Consider the following 25,265-nt stretch of genomic DNA (forward strand, 5'->3'; position numbering starts at 1 on the left):
ATGGTAAAATACACATATAAAATTTACCATCTTTACCATTTTTTCCCCCTGAGACAAGGTCTCTTGTATCCCAGGCTGGTCTCAAACTCTGTATGTAGCCCGGGATGAACTCGAACTCCTGATCTTCCGGCCTCTCCATTTTGAGTGCTAGGATTACAGGCACACACCACTGTGCCAGGTTTATGCTATGCTGGGATTTGTGAGGGAGTGAGGAGGGGGGTGTGGAAGGGTTTGGAAGGAGGAAGGGAAAGGGGGAAGTGATGTAATCATAAAAGAGCATTGTTGGGGGGTTAAGCAATCCCTTACCCCCACAATTCTTAATCCCCGATTAAGTGTGGTTAAATCAAGGACCCAGAGAAGGGAGCCAGCGGTGATCTATCTGAGGGCTCTGGTGCCCACAAAGGTTCTTGTAGACAGGGAGGCAGAGGGTTGGCCACAGAGGAAGATGTGATGGGTGAAGCCAGAGTCCAAGTGCTGGGAGAAAAGACTGGGAGGGAGGAGGCTGGGTCCCTTCCAGAAGCCAGCAAAGGCTGGGAAATGCATTCTCTCAGCTCTCCCTACTCACAAGTCCAGTGAGGCTGAATCATCATCTGGGCTCCCAAACTGTGAGACACCACGTGTGTGCTGTTTAAGCCACTGATGCTGTGGTGAGCAGCACTAGGACGCTCTCTTACACACACACACACACACACACACACACACACACACACACACACACACACACACAGACTGGAGAGGACAGGGAGGGGCCAACCCAGACCCAGTCACTGAGCAGCTGTGTGATCCAGTCTCTTCATGCCCCAGCTTCCTCCTCTTTAAATAACGGGGCTCCCACGGAGGTTTGTTAAGGGTATGGAGTTAATATTTGTAAGTCACCGAATGCCTGGAACCGACCTGTGCACGTTTGTCGGATAAATAGCTCCAAGCACTCAGCCAGGTGTGGCTCGCAGGTCTCAGGGGGCTGAACTCAGAGGACTGAGTCGGTGACTTGAGTCTGGTCACCAGTGAACTGGAGCAGGCTAGGGAGGAGGGCAACTTCTAGAAGTCTGCTGGTGGCTTCATTGAAACGGGGCACAGAGGCTTGAAGGGACGACCCTTCCATTCCCTGTCACACCACGGGCTTCCTCAGGGTAAGAGTCAGGGCAGGTGCATGTGTGAAACTGCATTCCAGTGCTGACCAGTGGCTTTTCTTTAGGAACTCTCAGAACCATGAGATTTACACCAGTGAGCTTAGGGAATCCTGGGAAGTACTCCACACAGCTGGCCCGGGCTTTGGGGCTCCACCAAAGACTGGAGTTCTCAGAGCAGGTCAGTAAGCCCTGGGCTGCTGCAGATGGCAAAAGAAGATAGATAAGGCTAAGAGGGGCATCACCTCCGTGTGCCCGACCTCGGAAGGATCTAGAAAATATGGCTGTGGTTTCTATTGCTGCTGTAATTAATCTCTAAGATGGTCAGAGGTAGTTGTGACAGAGCCATGCCCAACATCTTCAGGGCCTGGGCCGGCCTCACATGGTGGCACCTAAGATGTCTGTGGGGCCCTAAGATGTCTGTGGGGTGCTTCAATCGTTCCACTCAGCTCCCCTGCCCCCAGCAGATATGGGAGCTTCCCTCTGAGGATAACAGCAGGGAGAAGGTACCATGTGACCACCCTGGAAGCAGGCTTGGCCCTTCAGATAGGGAATTCTGGGATATTGGGTATCTGAAGATAGGCTTATGAGATGGGATGGCCCATGGGTTTCCAGCCCTGTGAGGAGGGGCTGGGTAGAAACCCCATGTGGGTTGCAGAGCAGGAGTCCTGGTGTATGCAGGGCAGTCTCAGACATCAGTGCAGTGGTCAGGCCCTGGATGACAAGTAGTGTTACTCTATCCTCTGTTCTATTGCCAGACTGGTGCCTTCTGAGCCTGAGCCTCACCTCCTGTGTGTCTGTGCATCTTTGGGAGACAGCTCCAAGCTTCAGGCTCAGCAGGGGGTTTCTCTCTAACTTCAGAGAGGCCGAGGGGCACTGTCGCCTTGGCAACTGTGGCCTATCTGGCTTTCTCCAGACCCTCCCCAGGAGGGAAGGGGCAGTGGAGAGTGGCTGATGACCTCTGTGGTGATGACCCGAAAAGGGCCCTCTTTGGAATAGGGAGCCAGCCTCCGCAGTATTGGGCAGGCTGAACACGCTGCAGCCTTCTGAGACTTCCAGGAGCTGTAATGGGGTGGGCCTGGGAGTAAGTGCCGTTGTTTATTTCTTGTGTATAGGATGGCTTATCTGGGTTGTGGAGCTTGCCTTGGAGTGGAGCCCTTGGGGGAGCCCTGGGAACGGCACTGTGCAGCAGGGGTGGGGGAGGCTGGAAGCACCACAGAGAAAATAACAGGGCAGGGGAGCACTTGAGGAGCCCCATTTCCCTCCAAGAATGGCCAAGCTTAAAATATCTGCAACAGGCTCCATGAGTGGGCTTCCCCAGGAGACTTCTGCTAAAACAATGTTTTTATTAACTTTTTAAAATTACAGAAGCAATATTGGCTTGTTTTAGTGCAGAGGTGTGTTCTAATTATTAAAGGAGAAAGAAAATCAATAGTTCCCTCAATTCCTGCACCTTACCTCTCCAGAGATATGAGGTGTCAACTCTGTGATATTAGCCAAAAGTGGTCTGCACACCTGGGTGTATATCCGTGCACACTTATGTAAAAACAGGCCACCTTGTGTGCACATCAAGGGATGCTTTCTATGTGCTGGTGATTTTTAAAACAGGAACTCACACCATGCCCACTGCACAGCCATTTTCTCTGTTTGTTTAGCAATGCATTGCAAACCTCTCCTAAGTCAACACATACAGACCAGCTTCATCTTAAAGAGCGGCATAATGTTCCACAGCGTGAGCACCGTGATTTAACCAGCTCCCTATGGATGTGTATTTGGGTTATTTTCTGGGTCTTAAAAAAATGGTAAACAAGCAGTTCTTTAATGAATATTATTTGATTTCTTTATTTTGTGCATTTCTTTATTCTTGTGCCTTGGGAGAACTAGAGAAACGGTGAGCCGGTGAGGTACTTTTTTCTTTTCAGTCATATTGATATGGTTTGGAACTTTACTGCCTCTAAACCATCAGGCAGCCAGTGTTTCCTGAGCTTGTGCTTGGCACTGTGGCCCCATGGAAATCAGCCCGCAAGGGCCCAGTGCAGTGAGGGGCTGACAGGCAGGAGGCCAGGCACCTTTGGTGAGATGGTTTGGGTAAGAGATGCTCAGGAGCAAGCTCAAGGAGGCTGTGGTTGAAAACAGGGTTCTTAGCTGCCGATGTGGACTCTGGGCGGTATCCTGTTTCCCCAACCTGCTCTGAGGTCTCTGGAGACCCAGCTCAGCTGTGAGCCAGAGCTGCACCAGTGCTCTTCTGGAGCCGTTGTGAGGGGTGTACTAGTGAATGCACCCCAAACAGGACAGGGAGAGTCACTCAAGTGATGCACAGCACAGAGGAGAGTGATGGCAGTCCACAGTAAACTGTCGTGTCTTCTGTGACGCCCCAGACTCAGGAGTGCCATGCGTCAAGAAACAGTAGGGGAGCTGGGGAGAACTGGTTACTCTTCCAGAGGTCCTGAGTTCAAATCCCAGTATCCCCGCAGCAGCTCACAACCTCTATAACTATAGTCCCATGGGATTCAATGCCCTCTTCTGGTGTGCATACATGTGGACAAAATAAAATAAAATTTATTATTTTATTTAAAAAAAATATAATTACATATATAAAACAAATATGAAAAACAGATCTTTTAAAAGAGACATGGTAGAGATGGGAAGCTAAGCCCCTTTACTTGATCAGCACACACATATTCAAGTGTCACAGAGGCCCCATTAATGTAGTTACTGCGTGCTAATTAGGCGCAAAGTAAAGTTCTTAGTGTGGTGTGAAGGGAGTAGCCAAGTGGTCAGCAGCTCCCTGGGAGACCAGTAAATGCTCCCTGAGGGCTAATGCTTCAGGGAGTCCTTTTTTAGTTTGTTTACTTTATTTTTAATTAAAATTACATATAAATGTGTTTATTATTCATTTGTGTGTGCATATGGGCATGTACATAGCATAGAGAATGTGTGGAAACTATAAGACAGCTTTCAGAAGTTGGCTCTCCCCTTCTACCATGGGGGCTCTGGGGATTGAATTTAGGTCATCCATCAGGCAGGCATCATTACCCACAGAGCTGTTTCATGGCCTCTTTTCATTGATTGATGATTGATTGATTGATTGATTGATGATTACAAGTCTCCTGTGGCTCAAACTGGCCCTGCACTGCCTCCTGCCTTTTGTTTATTTATTTTTGCCAGGGTTTCATGTAGTTCAAGCTGGCCTGGGACACCCAATATAGCTGAGGATGACCTTGAACTCCCGATCCTCCTGTGTCCGCCTCCCAACAGCTGAAATCACAGGTGTGTGCTACCACATCTGGTTTCTTTCTTTCTTTCTTTTTCTTTCTTTCTTTTTTTTTTTTCTGGGACAAGGTCTTCTCTGTAGTCCAGGCTGGCCTTGAACTAGCTGCCCAGTGCTGGCATTACAAGCCAAGGCCTTCACAAGCTGGCCGGTCACAGTGAGCTGAAGGGCACTTGAGTCAGTCCAGGACTCCCGCTAGCCTCTGATCTCAGTTCCCAAGGCTCCTCAAGGATTCCAAACCTCTTGACTTTAGCTATTGAAAACACCCTTTAGGTCAGGTTTGAAGACTCTCCAAATGGCAAATAGGGTGGATTACCAGCCTGGAGGCTGGTGCTGGGAAGATGAGTCCCCCCCCCACACCCTCCGCCCTGCCCCCCCCCACCCTTCCCAAAGACTCTTTCCTGTGTCAAGCCAAAACAGAAACCTAAGAAACTTCCTGTTTGGAAAACCATTCTGCTTACCCCAACATCACAGATGCTAAACACTGCGTCTGTCAAAGCAGAAGGAACTGGAAATATATTCCAGCTTGGCCCAAGATGGGTAAACACCAGTATGTCACCAGACCCCAGCATAGCCTGAGTCAAGAACATGGATGTACAAGAGAGTGGACTTTGTAAGAGTCTAAGCTGGCCCTTCCTTAACTCTTTGGCCATTATTGAATTCCCACATTTCCCCAAGCCTCAACTTCCCTGTCTGTGTAATGGGAATAATAATGCTTTCAGAACCTTGTTCAGGACTGACTGAGATGGTCCTGTAAAGTGCACAGCTTAGGGCGCCTGTTGGAGGGGGGTAACCACTCTTTCTCTACCTCCCCTGAAATTGAGGCTGGCACTGCTCACTTCTGGCCATCCTTCCCCAGCTTCTATTTGGGGATCAGCGGGACTGGGAAGTCCCGAGAAGGGCTCCGGCTCCTCATCCTATGTGGAGACGGGTGGAGCTGGAAAGAAGGGGCAGTCTGCTGGAGCCCTCCGGGAAAGAAGCAGGGAGTGGAGCCGTAGTTCATAATGTTCCACAGGGCGCAGCTTGCGGTCTGAGTGCCTTGACGGGCATGAGCTTCGGGTGTGCTGTGGCAGCTGGTGAGGACGGAGGGCAGTGGCGGGGGTGAGGGCGGCGATGAGGACAGAGGGTCAGCTGAGCTCAGATGGGGACGAGCTCTTTTTACCAAGTGGACTAAGGTTGAACTTGACCCAGAATGCCCTGGGGAACAACTGGCAGGGTCCAGCAAGGGAAGTTATGTGACTTGGTTCTGTCGGGGACATTCACCCTGGCAGCTGGAAGGTGGATGGAATGGGGCTAAGACGAGGTGTGGCCACTGTCACCAAGGGCTGGCTGGATCACGGTGGCTTTACTGCATTGACTAGAACTGGACAAACTCCAGATGTACATGAGGAAGAGCCCCGGTGTCTCCAGAAGCCTGGGGGAAGGAGGCTGGTTTCTGTGGGGTTCACCCCGTCGGGCACTGGGTCGCCTCCATGCCCGTCACCCCGCTCCTTGGCAGCGCTGTCCTGATGCCTGGAGGATCATGTTGTTTGCTCACGGACGTCTCTCATTTCTTTCCCGTGTTTTATTTTCACGCCAGCAGGCGTGGCTTATGAAATTATGTGGTTCTTCTGTTTACTATCTGTTGTCCTACTATGCCTGCTCCAGGACCCAGGCTTCTTATCTACTGGTTCTCTGTGTCCTAGAGCTTAGCTTGAGAGTCCCCGGTCAGAACTCAACACGATGGATGCCTGGATGGGCCGATGAGCTCTTCAGAGTAAAGCTCCGTGCCTGTGCATCCAGAAACTTACAATTTAATTTTTAAATGGATTTGGGAGTTTTGTCTGCATGAATGTCTGTGCACCAAGTGAGTGTAGTGCCCATGAAAGCCAGAAGAGGGCATCAGATCCCCTGGAATCAGAGCTACAGAAGGTTGTGGGTCACCCTTGTGGGTACCGGGAATCAAACCAGAGTCCCCTGGAAGAGCAGCCAGTGCTCATAGTCACCTAGCCCTCTCTCCAGCCTCGCATCTAGGAGCTTTTGAACTAGGCCCCAAACCCTCCTTGCTAGCAGACTCCTTATCTGTCACCACAACTGGGGGAGATCACCGGTTTTCCTGCTAAGCTGTGGGACACAGAGGTCATACAGAGATCCGTGTAGGTGAAGAGGGAGGGAGCTGGCACTGAATGATGTTCTCCACCCTTAACCTAGAAAGCTGAGTTTCTTTCTCATATTGAACTTCCATTAAAAGAAATTCATTAGTAGACAATGGAAAGCTGTAAACTGAATCAGACCCTTATGTTCCAGATGAGGAATCTGAGGGCCAGGGATGGAGAGGGACTTGCCAATGGGAGAATGCTCTGTCCCCAGTAGGCCTGCTCAGAGATAGAGAGATGCTCGCTGAGTGAGTGAGAAACACACACTTTCTCAGTTGCCATGGCTCGGCCTTCATTCTCCTAGAACTGGGGATGGACAAAATGATTTATGGTCATCACTGGTCTCCGTTAGTGCCACATGGACTTCAGGCTTGAAAGTCCCCAAGGGTTCTCATGTCTATGGCAATAGACTAGTGGTGATGTCTGCCAGGAGAATCGTAGTCTGGCTGGGACAAAAGCCACTAAGGGACATTCTACATGGCCCAGGGCCACCGGCGGTGGGAGGTTGCTTTCAGGTGAGGGGATTTCTTCTTAGAAGGATGCGGAGCAAGAGGATGGCTCTGACACTCAGTCTCTCCGGAGCTTTTGCACTAAAGCCCCCACCTAGCCAGCCCCTACGAGCCACTTCCTAAGAAAGCTTCTGTTTGTTTGTTTATTTATTTATTTATTTATTTATTTATTGTTGTTTTTTTTTTTTTTGAGACAGGGTTTCTCTGTGTAACCCTGCCTGTCCTGGAACTCTCTCTGTAGTCCAGGCAGGCCTCGATTCACAGAGATCCGCCTGCCTCTGTCTCCCAAGGGCTGGGATTAAAGGTGTGCGCCTCCATTGCCTAGAAAGATTTTAATGATTTATTTTTATTATTTTATGTGCATTGGTGTTTTGCCTGCATGTGTGTCTGTGTGAGGGTGTAGATCCCCAGGAACTGGAGTTATAGGTAGGTGTGAGCTGCCACATGGGTACTGGGAATTAAACCCAGGTTCTCTAGAGGAGCAGCCAGTGCTCTTAACTGCTTTCTAGCCCTTCGTAATTTTTGCTTTTTAAATTTCAATGTTTTTATTCTTTTTCCTTCTCTTCATCTAGTTCCATGCAGCATTTACTCACTGGAAATTTATGTGCACTGTTGCTGTAGACCTGAAATTCATTTCATCACTGACAGTCGGCTCTTGTCCTCAGGGAGACCCAGTTAGGGATACAGGACTTTCTGACGTTGTTTCCATGGTAACCCCATAGTAATGGTGTACATACATAATATATGTTCTAAGGAGTTTAAGTTTATTTATCTATAAGACATAAAGATAACACATTAAGAAAATTTGGGGCCAGGCAGTGCAGGTGCATGCCTTTAATCCCAGCACTGGGAAGGCAGAGGCAGGCAGATCTCTGTGAGTTCAAGGCCAGCTTGGTCTACAGAGCTAGTTCTAGACAGCTGGGGCTGTTATACAGAGAAACCATGTCTCAAAAAAGAAAGAGAGAGAGAGAGAGAGAGAGAGAGAGAGAGAGAGAGAGAGAGAGAATTTGGATTTTTAAAAGTCCAAAATGTTTTCTTCACATTTTAAAAAAATAATTTATTCATTTTTAATTTTATGTGCACTGGTGTTTTGCCTGTTTGTATGAGGGCGTTGGATCCCCTGGAATTGGAGCTACAGATAGTTGTGAGCCACTGGGAATTGAACCCTGGTCCTCTGGAAGAGCAGCCAGTGCTCTTAACCACTGAGCCCTCTCTCCAGCCCCTTCTGCATTTTTTTTAATGATGGAAAATTTCTTTGAAGTTTTTCTCCCACAGAGGGGACAGCAGAGAACACAAAGTGTTTCTCCCATACTTCATCTTTCCACTTTAATTTAGAAAACTTTATAGCTGAGTAACAATAAACACCTTTCAGCTCTGCTGCAATCTGTCTACACAGGGTCTCCTGTGATGGCTGAGGACATTCTATGAGATGATTTTGCTCAATTAAAGAGCAGAAGGGCCTCAAGTCTTTCACACTAGAGTGGAGGGGACCAGTGGTCTAATGAGTCAACTTAAGCTCGCTGTGGAACAGACAGGACAGTTGAAGCCTTGCCTTGCTTTCCTGCCAGGGCGGCCGCTCTCCACCCTGCAGCTGTCCCCTGGGAGGCTCCAAAGTGTCTGGTTGAACTGACCTGTTCTGAGGTGACCAGATGGCCCTTCAGAGCTGGCTGTCATGAGCAAGGGATGACACAGCTTCTCTGTGAGACAGTCTGAGGAGGAAGGAAGCCCTGCCTCAGTGAGCTGGAGGGACCGAGGACTCCACTGAGCTCACAGGCCTGTGAAGACCAGGTACCGTGGCCAAAACTCAAGGGTCTGTGGCTCATCCTGAGATCTCTAAGATCATTTTCTTTGGTACCAACAGTGACCACTCAGAGCATCCACAGTGACCTCTTTGCCCTTGCCAGCTAGTCACGTAACTCCCTAGATCTGCTAAGGAGCCTTGCTGTTCCCACACACCATAAATTTTATTTTGCCTATGTTACTTGATCTAATTCTCCAGTGGATTTCCTTAAGCATGTCTAGGAAAGACTTTGGAAAATAATTCAACAGTTTGGAAAGTAACTTTTTAATACTTTGGCTTATTCTTGGTATCTGAAATGAAGTATCCAGAGGATGGTGGATAGTGGGATGTATATTGGCCATGGCTCACCCCTCCCTTGGACTGGCCAGCCCTATAACTAAGGGGGCAGTGAATAGGTGTTGTGGGTTCTTTCTAGAGCTTGGGGCAGGAGAACTGAAAAGGGAACTGTTGGGTATGGAAGGCCTTTCACCCGCACTCCTAGTATCTACCCAAGTGCACGTCAGTCTTAGTGTATGTTGATGGTATTGTGCTCCTGAGAGACAATAGCCTAAGACAGCACCTGTTACTGGGGCTGGCTCAGCCGCAGCGTGGTGGTTCTACAGAGCTTCTGTCACACAGCTGGTCTAGGAAGGCCTCACTGTAGTACCTGGTGAAATTGAGTGACAGGAAAAAGATGAGGCCATATGCCTGCAGCAAGCCCCACAGAACCGATCTTTTAAACCTGGCATGCATTGCATTTTATAATGTCCCGTTGCTCAAAGCAAGGCACATGGTCAAGTTCAAACCCCAGAAGCTGAGACACAGACTAGACCTTTCGTGGGAGGGAAGCAAGTGGTTCTATGGGCATTTTCTACAAGCTACGTGTGGTACTTGTCTCCAAGTGGTGCTGAAGCCCCATCTTACCCAAGAAGCTCTCCTCTGAGGGTCCTCATCTGCCTCTCTGAGGCTAGAGCCACTTGAGACTGGAAACTGGTTCCTGGGACACGTGTTTATGTCCCTACCATGTCCTAACCTACTTGGTTCTTGCTGGTTGTTTCACTCAATTGAGTTTGAGTTGAACTGAATGACTCAGGCTTTTCTCTAATTACTGCACGTTAGGAATCACTCTGTCGTGTCCACGTCCCTCCAGAAGCTCTTGAGATCACAGCAACTCCTGCTCTCAGGGTTACACCAGTGGTAGAAGGGCCCAGCCTGGAACAACCTCTCACCATGCAAGGAAGGGTGGGACTTTGTGAAGTCTGCAGGCCATGGTGCCACTCGACCTTCTGCAGGCTGGCCCTTCCCTCCAGGAGGAGATTCTCTATTTCACTGAGAGGCAGCAATTTAGAGACGGAATTTGGTTTCCTCCCAGGGAGCCAGTGGGCAGGGGCAAGCACAGGCTGGGTCAGGAGAACACTTCCTTGTCAGAGCCATGTGTCTTCTCCCTTCAGGGCTGTCCGTGGCCCTCCCTTGTGACACCTCCTGTCAGCATCACCCCAGGGTCTTTCCAAAACCCACCAGAGGCAGGCAGTCAGGCTGGGTCATGGAGATCAAGCTCAGGGGAGACCTATCCTTTGTGGACACAGTTGCCCATTTTCCCGATGCCTCTCATCCAGCATCACTCAAGATCTTGAGTCTGGGGCCAGCAAGATGTCCAACAGGGAAAGGTGCCTGCCACCAAGTCTGATGACCTGCATTTGGTCCCCAGAACTCACATGGTAGAACTAGTTCTAGAAAATTGTCCTCTGATCGCTACACATGCACATGAGCACACCCATAAATGAATAAATAATGTAGTCAACATGATAGTAGACATCATTTTAAAAATCAATGAGAGATGCTGGTTCCAGGTTAGCTCTAGAACTTTCTGATGTTGGAGATTGCCTGGGGCGGGGTCTTAGTGAGGGTTTCTATTGCTGTGAAGAGACACCATGACCACGGCAACTCTTATAAAGGAAAACATTTAATTAGGGCTGGCTTATAGTTCAGAGGTTTAGTCCATCATCCCCATGGTGGGAAGCATGGCAGCACACAGGCAGACATAGTGCTGGAGGGGTAGCTGAGAGTTCTACATCTGGATCCAAAGGCAGCAGGAAGAGACTGAGACACACTTTCTCCAACAAGGCCACACCTCCTGATAGTGCCACTCCCTGTGAGTCTATGGGGGCCATTTCTTTCAAACCACCACAGGTAGTTCATTGCAGATTGGACTCCCATTTGGGAATGGGGCAGCATCCTCCATGGCATGAAATGTATCATCAGGCCTTTGTTAGTCATGGGCCTAGGAATGAATATCCTGCAGGAGTTTCCATTCTGGATTCTTCATTGGCCCCTTACTCCCCATTCATCAAAAGTTGGCTTCAAGCCACAATGTGCCAACACCATCCCAGGCACTGTCAGGAAGTGAACCAGCATGGGCCCTGTGCTGAGGAACTCACGCACCAAGAACACTCGTCAGGTCGGAGGCACCGGGAGGACAGCACTACAGAATTCTGGCTTCTCTGAACAGGATGCATGTGCTGGCTAGTCTTCCCCAACTCGACACAAGCTAGAGTCATCCAGGAAAAGGAACCTCAGCGGAGGAAATGCCTCCATTACACAGCCTGTAGGCAAGTCTGTAGGACGTTCCTTGATTAATGATTGACACGGCACAGTGGGTGGTGCCACCCCTGGGCAGGTGGTCCTTGTAGCAGAAATCTTAACAGGTCTTATTAATAAAATCAAACCTGGAGCCAGGTATTGGGGTGAATGCTGGAAGATCAGAGAAGCAGAACAAGCCACTGCTCCTCACCTCGCCAGTTCCTCAGATGATCCTGTTTCGTCAGACTGGATGTCTCTCAGTCCTCATCCAAATGGGTCTCAGCTGAACTGCTTCTAAAAGCCTAAAAGCTTAACCAGCCAAATACTTCTAGTTTCTGGTCTTCACGCCTTACATATTTTTCTGTTTTCTGCCATCACTCCTTGGGATTAAAGGCTACTTCTTGGGATTAAAGGCTCTTGTCACCACGCCAGGCTGTTTCCAATGTGGCCTTGAACTCACAAAGATCCAGAGGGATTTCTGCCTCTGGAATGCTAGGATTAAAGGTGTGTGTGTGCCACCATTTTCTGGCCTCTGTATCTAGTGGCTGTTCTGTTTTTTGTTTTTTGTTTTTTGTTTTTTGTTTTTTTACCCCAGATAAGTTTATTAGGGTGCACAATATTTTGGGGAACACGATACCACCACAGGTCCTGACTTGTATAAGAAAGCAGGATGAGTGAGCCATGGGGAGCAAGCCAGTGAGCAGCATTCCTCCATGGCTTCCCCTGATGATGGACTGTAACCTGTAAGCCAAATAAGCCCTTTTCTCCCCAGGTTGTTTCTGGTCCTGATGCTGGATCATAGTGACAATGTCTTAGTCAGGGTTTCTACTGCTGTCAAGAGCCAACATGCCATGTCAACTCACAGGAAGGAAAACGTTTAGTTGAGGTGGCGGCTTACAGTTTCAGAGCTTCAGTCCATTATCATCATGGTGGGACATGGTGCTGTGCAGGCAGACATGATACTGGAGAAGTAGCTGAGGGTCCTACATCTTACAGGCAACAGGAAGTGGTTGATCTCCTTGGGTGTGACTTGAGCATATATGAGACCTCAAAGCCCACTCGCTCAGTGACACACTCCCTCCAACAAGGCCACACCTACTCCAACAAAGCAACATCCCTAACAGTGCCATTCTCTTTGGGGGCCATTTTCTTCTGGACCACCACAGACAGAAGCCTAAAACAACGAACACTGGGGACCATCATGGATTTCGTCATCCTTGGAGGAGAAAACAGGCAAGAGAGGGAAGATTGGCTGCCCAAAGTCGTATAAGTGGCAGCATTTGATAAACATCTACTACATGCTAAGATTGAGGTTAGGCTTTGGCAGTAGTAGAGATCAAGGGAGCTGCAATCCCTGGGCCCCAACCCTGGCCACACTTTAGTGTCACCTGTGGGGAACGATCCCAGCACCCAGGAGGCTGAGGTGGGAAGATGAAGCACAGCCTAGGCTACATAACAGACCTTCTGTCAGAACAAGAGTAAGAACAATCCCAGGGTCAGCCCAGCCCACTGCACAGAGACATCAGCCCTCCCCTCCCACAGATTCAGACATCAGCCCCAGCCCCCTCCACAGACCCAGTCTTGGTCTGAGGATAAACCTCGGCATGGAGATGCTTTTCTTTCCTTTTTCCTCCCCTCCTTCCCCTTCCTCCCCCTGTCTTGTGCTATGCTCCTGTGGTGAAAGGCAAAGGGAATTTTAACAGGCCTCCCAGTGGCTCTGATGTGCAGCCACACTGACAGCCACTGGCCTAAGTGACAAGACAGAGGAAAACGCAGTGAAGACCAATACATAGCTGGAACTTGTGATTGGCAGGGAATGAGCAGGAGGCTGAGAAGCTGCAGGGTGCCTCTGCAGGAAGTGAGGTCACACTGCAGAGCTTGGTTCCAGGGGTAGAAAGCAAAAGGCATAGGCTGTCCTGTGTAGGAGAGCCATGGCTGTGCTGGGAGATGCCCGGCTCTGCAGCGCCACCAAACCCTGCCATGGTGCCTGTCTAGTAGGTATTCTCAGTCTGTAGCCTGAAATAGTTCTCCTTGTTCCTCTACTCCAAACAACCTCCCCCAAGTGCACACTGCTTGAAAGTGCCCCAGCAGTCAGCTCTGTGATCCACCTACTTAGAGAAGAGTCGGCAGAGTGCAGAGGAACAGGTGAATTGTCCCACAATGGAGACAGTCAAACGGACTCCGAGAGTCTGATGCCTGGCTGTGGGAAGCTTCCGTCCCAGCTCGCCAGCCTCCGACTTTGACTACCCAGTACTGCCCCCATCTTCCTTGCGTCAGGAAACTGAAGTATGTAGGGCACCTGAGCGCTGGTGGGACACCACCCCAGGCCAGCGCTTTCCTGTGGAGCTGTGGAGCTCAGTGGAGATCCCATCCTTCAGTTTAGATGATGGACCAGCTCAGTCCCCACCAAGCAATCAAAGGAATCAGTTACTCATTGCTTCAGTTCCTACTGCGTGAACCCAGTTACTATAGCAACCGAATGTGCTTCTTTATTACTGGATGGAAGGCTTTAATTTTGTATTTAAAGAGTTTAGCCAGATAGTCATGTTGCCATGACTCGGGCTGTCGGACCGTAGTTAGGAGCAGACAGACGCCTTGCAATGGCCATAGATCTGTCTTTCTAATTGATGGATCTGGGTCTGGGAAAACCCAGGCTGCACTGCACTGATTGAAGGGAGGCTCCCCTGGTGCTGTGCTGGAATCCCAGACGACTCCTGATGAGAGACCCTCAGCCAGGCGTTCTCACGGTGGCCTCTACTTCCCCTGCTGACCTTCATCATCAGGCCTGTCTTGGCTGCTGTGCTCTATTCCCAACAGACAGCAGGCCTTTAACACATTTGCTGGACGTGGGTTATGAGTGGTGACAAGGAGAGGGGGAAACTGAGGCTCGGTGACATTGGAGTCTGGCCCCCGCCACAGCTACCTCCATTGCCTCTCAGTGCAAGCATGCAAGGCCTGCTAGCATGCTAGCATGAACTTGATCGTGTAGCAGGCAAATGTCACAGGCAGACACTAAAAGCAAGAAGCACTCCCCCCACACACACACACATCATGTGACTCACCTGCTTGCCTTCTATTTGTATCTGGCGTACCAGAGACTATCTGACTCTCAGGGTTTATTCTTGGAGGCCTCAGGCCCAGGCAGCGTGAGTCTTCTCTTTCCTCTTTGGATGGAGTGACTCGTGGGAAGGCAGCGGAGAAGGGTGGTGGGTCCCAGACCTTGGAGGAGGTGGAGGCAGTCTGATGCAGGCAGAAGCGGTCAGGGAAGGAGGTCGTGTAACCTTTGGCCAGCCCTCAACACAAAGTGCAGCCTTCTTTTCTCCTTTGTGGATGCTGGATTTGAGGTTAAGCTCGTCTTTCCCCAGCTCCTGCCACAGCATCAGCTTCTTCCCCTCCCAGGCTGACTGTTCGCTGGCCTTTCCAAGGCAGGATTCAGAGGTCACTTTCCGTTCACGATGTGCGAGTGGATGCCTGCCCTCTGAGGCTCTCTGCCCCAGAGCACTAGCTGGTTAGGCCACAAGACCTCCACCCTAGCTCTTCATTAAAGGCCAGCAGAGGCCATCCTGGAAGGCAGCAGCTCCCTGGGGCTCTGGGAAGGATACATGGGGGTGCATGGCAGCAGCTGGCAGCCAAGAAGGTACACGGGTGTGATGGGTACCTCCACTGTCCTGGCTATCGTCTTAGCCTTAGGCAGGCCCTGGTGCCTTGGGACCTTCAAGGCTCCTCTGTTCAGAAAAGACTGAGTTTGCTGAAAGGTGAAAGTGCAGTTCCTGAACAGTCATCAAGCACCATGGGACCCCATATTGGGCTTCCTTGGGGACAAAGGCTGGGCCTTCCCCACATAATCTCAGCTGAGTACGGGCAAGGCAGATATCCAGGGAATGCCTGCTGGAGTGGGTTCTCATGACCTGGTCCCAGGATTCAGAGCTTTGAAGAAGGCTGGTACTGGAAAGTAATGGAGACATAGCTGAGCCCAGTCATCATTGTATGGAAAGACTAAGATACTAACCTTTGTAAGGCTAAAAAATAACAGTCATAGCTATTATTAGCAATCGCCAATAGTCACCGCTTTGCTCATAGTAGCTAATAGTGTGATAGGTGTTAAGCAGGCTTCACTGCACACCGGGCATACCACCGTGCACGGTACATGCAATGTGCCCACGGAAGCCCCTCTGGCTTGCTTGCAACAGATGTCACATCCCCAGGTGAGAACTGAAGGGCAGCAAGGCTCGGCATCTCACTCAGAGCTACTGAACTGGCTAGTACTAGGCTCAGGAGCCATGCAATGAATGTTCGATGCACTGCTCAAGAGTGCGGTGTAGACAGCAGACTTCCTGCCCCTGCTGGGTTGGGGTCAGGAACCCTATGAGCTCCATGAGTCAGGAAACACCCCCCTTCATCAAGCCACACTTGCTGAGACTCAGAGATGTGGGGGGGTTGTTTGTTTGTTTGTTTGTTTTTCTCTTTTAAACACAATGGCATGCTTAATCCCCCTTAGCATAAAATAACACAGGGAGGCCGGATCCTTCACTCTGGAAGGGAGCTTGGCAGGGTATAACAGAAAGAGACTGATCCAACGCTTGCCCCCCCCCCCCACTCCAGCAAAGCTCTCTGCCCTTAGGAGTTGTCCACAAACTGAACATGAACACCAAAGGGATGTTTTGCAGTTTAACCCAGCTCTAACACTCTACTTGAAGTTCGCATTTGATGCCACTGGCTACTGGCCTGGTTCTTCAGCTCTGGCCTCACTTCCAAAGCCTGCATGGGGCTGACTGACCAGCTGTGAGTTGGGGCTCCTGTGACCTGGGCCCTGGATTTGATTCATCTGCTGGAGCCAGGTGAAACATTTGCACAATTCTTCTTCAGGATGCTTCAGAGAATCCTGTTAGCAACAAGCTGGAATGGACTCCAGGGCTGGAGTGTGGGAAGGGCACGGAACCCCTGGGGCTTCTATGGGTGGCCGCCTTCCAGGTACCTCCATGTGTTCAGCTATCTAGAAGTCTCCAAACTTTGCCCTTGGGTTTTGCAGAAGCTCATTGTGTGGCACACTTGTTGAAATCTTTTGTCACTGATGGGGAGGGTGGGACTGACAGCCATTCTCTTCCTAGCTCCCATCCCAAGGTTGGCCTGTACTTCCCAAGTACTCACAGCATGGCCATTCAGTCACAACACAGGAGATTTTGACTGTGCTTGTGATGGGGCTCAGTGACAAAAAGCTCTTGTGGGAAGCCCTGGGCTGAAACTCCAGCACTAAATAACATAGACAGGTGTGAACACCTTTAACCGCAGCACTTAGGAGAGGCAGAAGCAAGTAGATCTCTGTGAGTTCAAGGCCAGCCTAGTCCACATAACAGGACTGCCAGAGCTACACAGTGAAATCCTGTCTCAAAACAAAACAAAACAAAACAAAACATAACAGCCCCCCCCCCTTTTTTTTGGTTTTTTGAGACAGGGTTTCTCTGTAGCTTTGGAGCCTGTCCTGGACTAGCTCTGTAGACCAGGCTGGCCTCGAACTCATAGAGATCTACCTGCCTCTGCCTCTCTCCCGAGTCCTGAGATTACAGGCATGTGCCACCGCCACCTGGCTAGACTCATCATTTTTAAAGCTCATTGTGTATGTGGTATGGGGTGTGTATGTGGTGTGTGCTGTGTGGTGTGTGGTGTGGTGTGTGTGTGTGTGTGTGTGTGTGTGTGTGTGTGTGTGTGTGTGTGGCTGGGGATCAAACCCAGTGTCTTGTTCATGCTCTGCTGCGCTCCAGCCCTCTCCTGGGATTTTAGTAGCTCATGCCTCAGCCAAGTTAAAGACCAAATGTATTCTTTCTGATTATAAATCTCAATATCCAGCTTGTCATGCTGGCTTATTCTTGTAATCCCAGCAATGGAAAGGTTGAGGCAGGAGGATTTCCATGAGTTTGAGGCTAGCTGGCTACAGGGTGAGACCTTGTCTCAAACAGACAGACAGACAGGCAAATAGACATGACGGTATCCTAGGAAGCAACTTCCAGCGGAGGAGCGCAAGATGCAGACAGTGGGCATCTTAGCCAAGATGTCCAGCTGACCCAGGCAGGTCTCGACTCTACTGGGGCACTCACCACAGGTAGAAGCCCAGCCTGCCCCTGAGGTGGTCAGGCTAATGAAACCCCATTAGCCTCTTCTGTGACATTCCTGCTCACCTGTCCGGGCCACACTAATGAACTCTCTGCCCCTCCAGCTCTTTGTGATCGACAATGGTGCAGATGACTGGCGGATAGCCATGACCTACGAGCGCATCCTCTACATCAGCCTGGAGATGCTGGTGTGTGCCATCCACCCCATCCCTGGAGAGTACAAGTTCTTCTGGACCGCACGCCTGGCCTTCTCCTATACCCCTTCTCGGGCAGAGGCTGATGTGGACATCATCCTGTCCATCCCCATGTTCCTGCGCCTCTACCTGATCGCCCGAGTCATGCTGTTACACAGCAAACTCTTCACTGATGCCTCATCCCGAAGCATTGGGGCCCTCAACAAGATCAATTTCAACACCAGATTCGTCATGAAGACGCTCATGACCATCTGCCCTGGCACGGTGCTGCTGGTGTTCAGCATCTCTCTGTGGATCATCGCGGCCTGGACCGTGCGAGTCTGTGAAAGGTATTCCAGGGGGCCTCTGAACATGGTACAGGGAAGGGAGGAGGAGCAGGGAGGCCCAGGTCTAAGGTCTGATGGAGGAGGCAGGAATGTTCTCACATACCTCAAAGGAGGATAGGAATGAGGAGAGAGCAGAGCTGGCTTAGGCTGTTGGAACACTGGAGCCCAGGTAAGCTGGAAAAATATACAGAACTGACTTTCGTTCTTTCTTTTAGAGCAGTGTGTCAAGGCCTTCTGGTTACATCTTCACCAGAAGTATTACCAATTTACAAGTTTTTGTATGCTCTCCTCTTGGAGATTAATGATGCACGCTAATGTTTAAAAAGCTCTGAGAAGTCCTACAATATAATAAAGCCTGTTCATTTTTACTTAGTTCAAATTTCCTCATATAATTATTTGTGGTGATATATTGTGTACCCTGATAAAACTTGCCAGAAGATCAGAGAACAGAGCAAGCCACTAGATTAAGCGTAGAGGCCAAGGAGTGGTGGCACACACCTTTAATCTTAGCACTCAGGAGGCAGAGGCAGAGATTCAGACAGATCTGGATCTGTGTGAGTTCAAAGCCACCCTGGACTATGTGAGACTGACACAGTCTAGGAGAGAAAACAGAGCCAGGCAATAGTGGCACACACCTTTAATCCTAGGAAGTGATGGCTGGGCAGAGAAAGGTATAGAAGGCGTGAGGAGACAGGAACTAAAGGGCTTTTCGGCAAAAGCTTTCCTTTCAGCTAGAGACTCTTTCAGGCTGAGGAGTTGGTGAGGTAGGAGGTGGTGGCTATGGCTGGCTTTGCTTCTCTGATCTTCATACAAATTTTATTAGGGTACACAATATAGCACTACTAATATGTCTCTGCTCAAGGTTCAGTCCACAACTTGACAGTATCAGCCTCATTGGGGGACTTGTTAGAATACAAGGCCTTAGCCCCAGAATTACTGACTCCGCACTGGCCTTCTAGAAGCTGCTCATCATGATTCACATGCACTTTAAAGTTGGAGAATCATGATGCTGGTGAGATAGATTCGGGAAAGATTTTAGGGGCTGGTGATTCAGACCAATGATGGGAGGAAGCAACTGTGGCCTCCCTGAGGCCCAGGGCCCTGTGGTGACCAGCCAGTTCTCAGAACAGTCACCCTTGTGGCTCCCCATTAGGACCGATATACCTCCCTCCTCCACCCCTCAGGCCCTGTTGGAGATGCCTGTCTTTCTCAAGCTGACGTCGTATCTCACTCTAAGCATGTCTCACATACAGAGTCCAAATCTAGGCAAGGGCTCTGGAGCCTGCCTGAGAAGCTGTAGCTTCCTCATTTTAAAGTAAAAGTCACTTGAAATGGAATAAAGCCATGCTCCTGGGGGCACTTGAAATGGAATAAAGCCATGCTCCAGGGGTAGAGAGCTTCTCTGTGTGGGAAGGCACGGAGAAAATCTGTGCTGCTTACCCAGATCCCGGTAGCTGTCCTAAACACATCAGTACTTACAGCTGGCTGTCAGCTCTTCCGTGTGCCCACATCTGAGCAGATATAAACAAGACTGAGACCTCTAGCAGAGTTGGCTAGAGTAGGCTCACATGGGAGCCATGAACTAAATTTCCCACTGTCTTTGGGGTGTCCAATCTGTGAGTATGGCTTTCAGATTTCAGACTGAGACATTGCTGCGCAGAACATGGTCCTTAGAATGAGAGGGGCAGGCTCTGAGAACCAGGCCGTCAATATTGGGGGACTCTGATAGAGAGCCCAAAGCCACACCACTCGGCTCTCCACAGCCCTAACATAGCTCAGCAGCTGAGCTTTTTCTCCAAGCAGGGATCCATACTAAACATTTCCTCTGGAACCTTCTCTGGCAAATACATTCCTGTGACAGAGAAAGTAGTATCTGCTTCCAACTCCAAACTCCTCATGAGACTGTTTGTGTTTATTTGAGACAGGGTGGTCCAGGCTGGCCTTGAACTTGTGACCCCTCTGTTTCCATATTCCCTCCTCCTGCTTCCTCATGCTGGGATGACAGGTGTGTGCCACCATGCTGGCTGTCGTGTGGGACTCTGCTGAGGAATACCAGTCACTCTGCCTCCCCGAGCTTCAATAATGAATGAAGGATAATGATGCCTACTTTATGGATTTATTGTTCAAGTCAAGCAAAGCCACCCTTACAAACTGTACCTTGCCATGCAATGGCAGTCAGTTAATGGCATGCATCGCATAATCCCAGGTAACTCAGGGACTTGGTGGTTGCATTTTTTATAACCAGAAGAGACAGACTCCTACCAAATGCCCACTGACATTCATCCTGCTTTCCTTTCTAATCTTCAGATTTCCAGCAGTGGTAACTGAATTTGCATAGCCCTTGGGGGCACTTCAGGTTTTCCATGTTAATGCCCCTTGTCTGGCATGTATTTCAGATGAACAGACAGCCTGAACATACAACCAGGTACCTACCAGGGAGTTTCATTGCTTATTGAAACTGTTGCAAGTATGGCAACTTATTTATTTATTTTCAGAAGTCTTTGCTTCATAGTTGTTATTTAATACCCTCGGAAGCTCCCAGGTCCAGGTTGAGTTAATCTGGTTAGACAAGGTTAGCTTGCATCAAGATTCGTGAGGCTGGGTTAGCCTGAGTTAGCCCAGGTTAAACAAGAGCAGCCCTTGTCAAGCTAGGGTTAGCCTGTGCTACTACAGAATTCCCAGCTGCTTCTCTGCAGACACAGCTCAAGAGCCCCAGCTGAAGACCAGGAAACCAAGCGAGGAAGCCCCTGCCTGGCCTCTAGGGATCTAGAGGCTTTGTGATCAAAGACTTTGGAGTGGATTAGATGTGTGGTGTTGAGCACAGGGACAGTCCCCCTGGCTCCTGCTTCTCCTCTGCTGGCTCTACATCTCACGCTCCATGCTATCCCAGCCTAACCCAGACCCAAGGAGCCCTGACTGTTCTCACGCTGGGGTTGGCTGCTGGAAAGTAGCTGGTTTGAGGTCACAGAGCTCCCAAGTGTGCAGCCAGAATGCAAGCCTGATTTCCGCCCCAAACTTCAAATTTATCTTGTCAACCCAGGCTGGATCCCGCAGGGACAGGTAATTGTGCTCCAGACTGTCCTAGCCATGTCCCCAGCCTGAGGTCTGAGGGCCACTGTGGTGACACAAAAAAAATACCAGACTTGCTGTTAGGTCTTCTCTGATGTCAGCATCCTTGATCACTCTGCTGTGCGGTTTCCAGGGCTGACTTCATGTCCGGTGAAGTCCACATGTGTGTGCATACATGTGTACACATGCATGCATGTCTGTGCAACTGTGTGTGTACTGGGCGTGCTCGTGGGTACATGTGTGGTTGTGCACATACATTTGTGTGTGCCTGTGTGTGTGCATTGGATATTAGAGTGCACCTGCTCTGCCCTCTGTTGACTGGGCACTCACCGTCTTCACCTGGCTGTGAAAATGCCATCTCTCAAGGGAGCTGCCTGACTCAGGGTCACACCCCTTACTCAGGGGCGGCAGGAACCCACTGACTGTCAGGGGAGAGTTTACAGAGCCCTTTACCTCCTAGAGCATAACTCTCTAGGGCCATCTAGGGGTCCCTAAGGGATCACCTGAGGTTTCTGTTACCATTTCACCCTGCCTAGCCTGTGCCCTGCTTCCTATGTTGATCCTGAGAGCCTCCCCATCCCCAAATTTCGGTCCCTACATCTCAGGATCTTTGACTCTTGCCCAGAATCTGATCTATAGGACTGTGAAAACATGCACAGAACTAAGTAATCAGGCGGAACTCTCTTACAATGGCCAGCCTGTAGGTAACCCTGTGCTTCCCAAGGTCAAACCATAAGAATGACTGGCTGAGACACTGAGACAGGGGGACTGCAGAGTTGGGCCAGAGTGGGAGAGGGAGGTGGAAAGGATGGCTTTGATGTCTCCCAGTTTGATCTGATGGTGACTCTGTCACCTTTGGGTTCGAGAGGGTAAGTGACTTGCCAAGGGCATCAAGCAGCATGACAGGTTCTAGAACCTGTTCTGGCTGCTGCCACCCAGACCAGGGTTTGCATATGGTCCAGGTGGCTTCCGTCAGCTGAACTTGTCTCTGGCTGTATACACTCACTTCTGAAGTTGCTATGGAAATCCCTCTTCAGCAAGATGCGTTTTAGAAGCCGTTTCTCCTATCTGGAGTTGGCTTTTATGGGCCAATAAATGTTTTTACATCTCCTGCCAAGGACAGACAGGCATTAATAATGGTGCAGAGGAGCCCTGTGCTGGGAGAGCAACACCTGGTTGCCGTGAGGGCGGTGGTAACATCGGCTTGTTTTGCTGGGCCCCCAGAGATGCATTACACCACTGCCCCTGAGGCCTGACAGTTGCAGCACACAGCATTCTCCAGGATTCTCTTGGCTGCATGCCCACCTCCCACAGGCCTCCCAGGGCCACCCCAGGAACCTCCTCATTAAACACTGTCAAATGCCAAGCAGCATTAGAAAGGGAAGAGTGGAGGCCCCAGGTCCCAGTGCATCAGGCCGGGGAAGTCGGCCTTCCCTGCACACCCTGAGCAACTCTGGCAGCCCACACGTGTGTGTTTGTCTCCTTGAAAGGAGCAGAAAGGCCTCCAACAGCACTGACAAACACGGGCTGCGGCGTCTTGCTTTGCAAGTAAACCCTCCCCATCCTCTTAAATGGCTGGACCCCTCTGGGCTCTCCCGCTCTGAGGCCCCACAGTCTATGTGGCTCCCTGCAGGCTGTCGGTCTCAGGGTCTCAGGCCTGTCAGCAGGTGCTTGATTTTGACTATATAAATTTGAATTTTTTTCATACGGATATTTTAATGAAGAGTTTGATTCTAGAGTTTGATCTGGCCTGTAGAGCCAGAGAGAACCAGGCCGTTCTGGGGTTGGGGTTACAGCTCAGGGAAAATACTTGCCTAGCATGCATGAGGCCCTAAGTTGATCCTTGGAACTGTGAAGGAGGAGGAGGAGGAGGAGGAGGAGGAGGAGGGGGAGGAGGGACCAACCTGTACTCTTGTTCTCTGTTAGTGACTAGTGAAGCTCCGAGGCAGGTGCGGAAGGGAACAGAGGGCATGTGGCTTCGACTTGAAGAGAGCAGAATGGAGCTTGTCTACAGGATGAAGCTCACTGCATGGGAATCGAGGAAGGCCCTATGTGGAGCTGAGCTGAAAAAAGCTTGAAAGCATGGGGCTGGGGACTGCGGGTGTGAGGAGCCCTTTGGTGGGGTACAGATTCTAGTGTGGACCATGTGAAAAATGATGAGAGCTTCTAGCCACAGTTATTTTATCTAAGATAACCAAAGCTTGTATTTAATATGCAAGCGTTCAACTTATTATATGTACATACATATAATATATGTACATATATGCACATACATGCACACATAAAGAAGAGCAGTGTCTGCTCAACATTTTTTACAGTTGGAAGGCTGTGATTTTAAATGTTTGTAAATGGATGGTTGAGGGAGGATGGGTTAGAAAGCACAGCACTGGATGAAGCTCTCTTCTGGTCCTCTAGCTGGAGAAACTGCAGAAGCTGGTCTTCTGTAAGGCAGGAGCCAGTCAAGGTGGTTCTGCTGCCCAGCCAGGTCCTGCGGGGGGCCCGCTGCAGCATCAAGGAGGAGAAAAAGGAGGATGCAAAAGGATGCGAATGATGGGAAACCCGGAGCACTCTTAGGAGACTAGCTATGCCTTGTGGTGCAAGAAAAGAACAGCCAAGGAAAGAACAGTCTCTGTGTGAGGAAAGCGGCAGAAACGCATCTGGCTCACATGCTCAGAGTTCCTGAACATCAAAACTGCTTTTCTAAAGGGGAAAATCCACATTTGTGATGCTGACTTTTTTTTAAAAAGTAGAATATAGAGCGTCAACGTTAAAGCCTTCTCAGAGGGCCAGTGAGAGGGCTGAGTGGATAAGGGTACTTACTGCCAAGCCTGGTGACCTGGGTTAGTGCTCCAGAACTGATATGGTGCGCTGAGAACCAGCTCACACAGGTGTCCTCTGACCTTCGTGGTCTGTGGCACTTGTCCTTCCTCCACAAACAAACAAACAATAAATAAATAGTTTTAAAAGTTGTTTCAGAATCTAGAAGAGGTGAGTGAAAGGATGATTAGCCCAGAGATGGAGGTTATCAAATCCAGGTTTGGACAGAAGTTTAATCAAAGATATACAGGAAGAAAACTTTTCCAGCATTGTCATGGGTAACAGATACTCAGATGGGGCAAATAAAAAACATTACCTTCTTTCCAATCAGAAGGGCGATAGGAACTACCTCTAGACATTACTTTTTCTGGAATTGTGTTAAATCATACAATTAGCCACCTGAGAGTCACATGAACAACACAGCTGTGTTTTCCTCAGATCCACTAAATTTTAAGAGTCAGTAGAACATCTTGAGAGAGTTTGCAGTTATGTGACCCACTCTGTCATTTGAATGAAAGAAAAAAAGACTAACAATTAAGATCTTAATAATAGACTGATGTGAAAGCCAGAGAGGTGGACAGAGCTATACTGTAAAAAACGAAATAAAGACGTTTGTGCATGGTTGCCAAACCGAATTTTAATGTCAAAGGAAAAGTAGATTCTACAGAGTGGGTGCATGAAATAAAAACAATAATTCAACAATAATTCGGGGACTGCAAATCATTAGAAGTTTAAAATGGAAAGGCTTGAGGGGTTTAGTTAAAAACATGTTGAATCCACCATCTGATGTAGAGAATTTTAATCCCTAACACTTAAACTCAGTAATCAGAAAAATACACTTGAAATCATAATTTAAACGTTAAGGTTACCACAAGTAGGATTTAAAAATGGAGATTTATTTATTTACTTTTATTTTATGTGCGGGTGTTTCACCTCTTGTGTGTATGTGCAGTGCCCATGGAGGCCAGAAGAGGGCATCAGATTTCCTGGAACTGGAGTCACAGACTGTTGTGAGCTGCCTCTGCGTGCTGGGAATCAAACCGGGTCCTCTGGAAGAGCAGCCAGAGTGCTCTTAGCCACCGAGCCATCTCTCTGGCTCCCACAAGTGGGACTTTAAAACCATATAATAAGGATAACAGTAGCATCAGCTGTGAGTTGTCCCTACCCCTAAATTGGTACCTCACCTGTGTGAGGCCTGTGACATTCCCACTTCACACAGGATGAAGCTGAGGTGTGAGGTGGTTAATGTGCACTTTCCAAATATCAGGTCCCACTGAGCTAAGACAGAAGAAACAAGGACTCGGGACCGGAAAATGTAAGGGCAGAAATGCAAACCAGATGAAAGAGAGC

The 25,265-nt window shown here is 49.5% G+C and overlaps 1 protein-coding gene across 1 annotated transcript in view; it reads left to right on the forward strand.

Annotated features, from left to right (window-relative positions):
- Kcnn3 (potassium calcium-activated channel subfamily N member 3) overlaps window positions 1–25,265 on the forward strand; it is a 140,379-nt gene that overhangs the window by 69,646 nt on the left and 45,468 nt on the right. The window contains exon 3 of the mRNA XM_036189931.1: window positions 17,614–18,032. Coding sequence (XP_036045824.1) covers window positions 17,614–18,032 — 419 coding nt within the window. The remainder of the gene's footprint in view (window positions 1–17,613; window positions 18,033–25,265) is intronic.

The sequence above is a fragment of the Onychomys torridus genome, chromosome 6 (assembly GCF_903995425.1).
Source record: "Onychomys torridus chromosome 6, mOncTor1.1, whole genome shotgun sequence".
Classification (NCBI taxonomy): domain Eukaryota; kingdom Metazoa; phylum Chordata; class Mammalia; order Rodentia; family Cricetidae; genus Onychomys; species Onychomys torridus.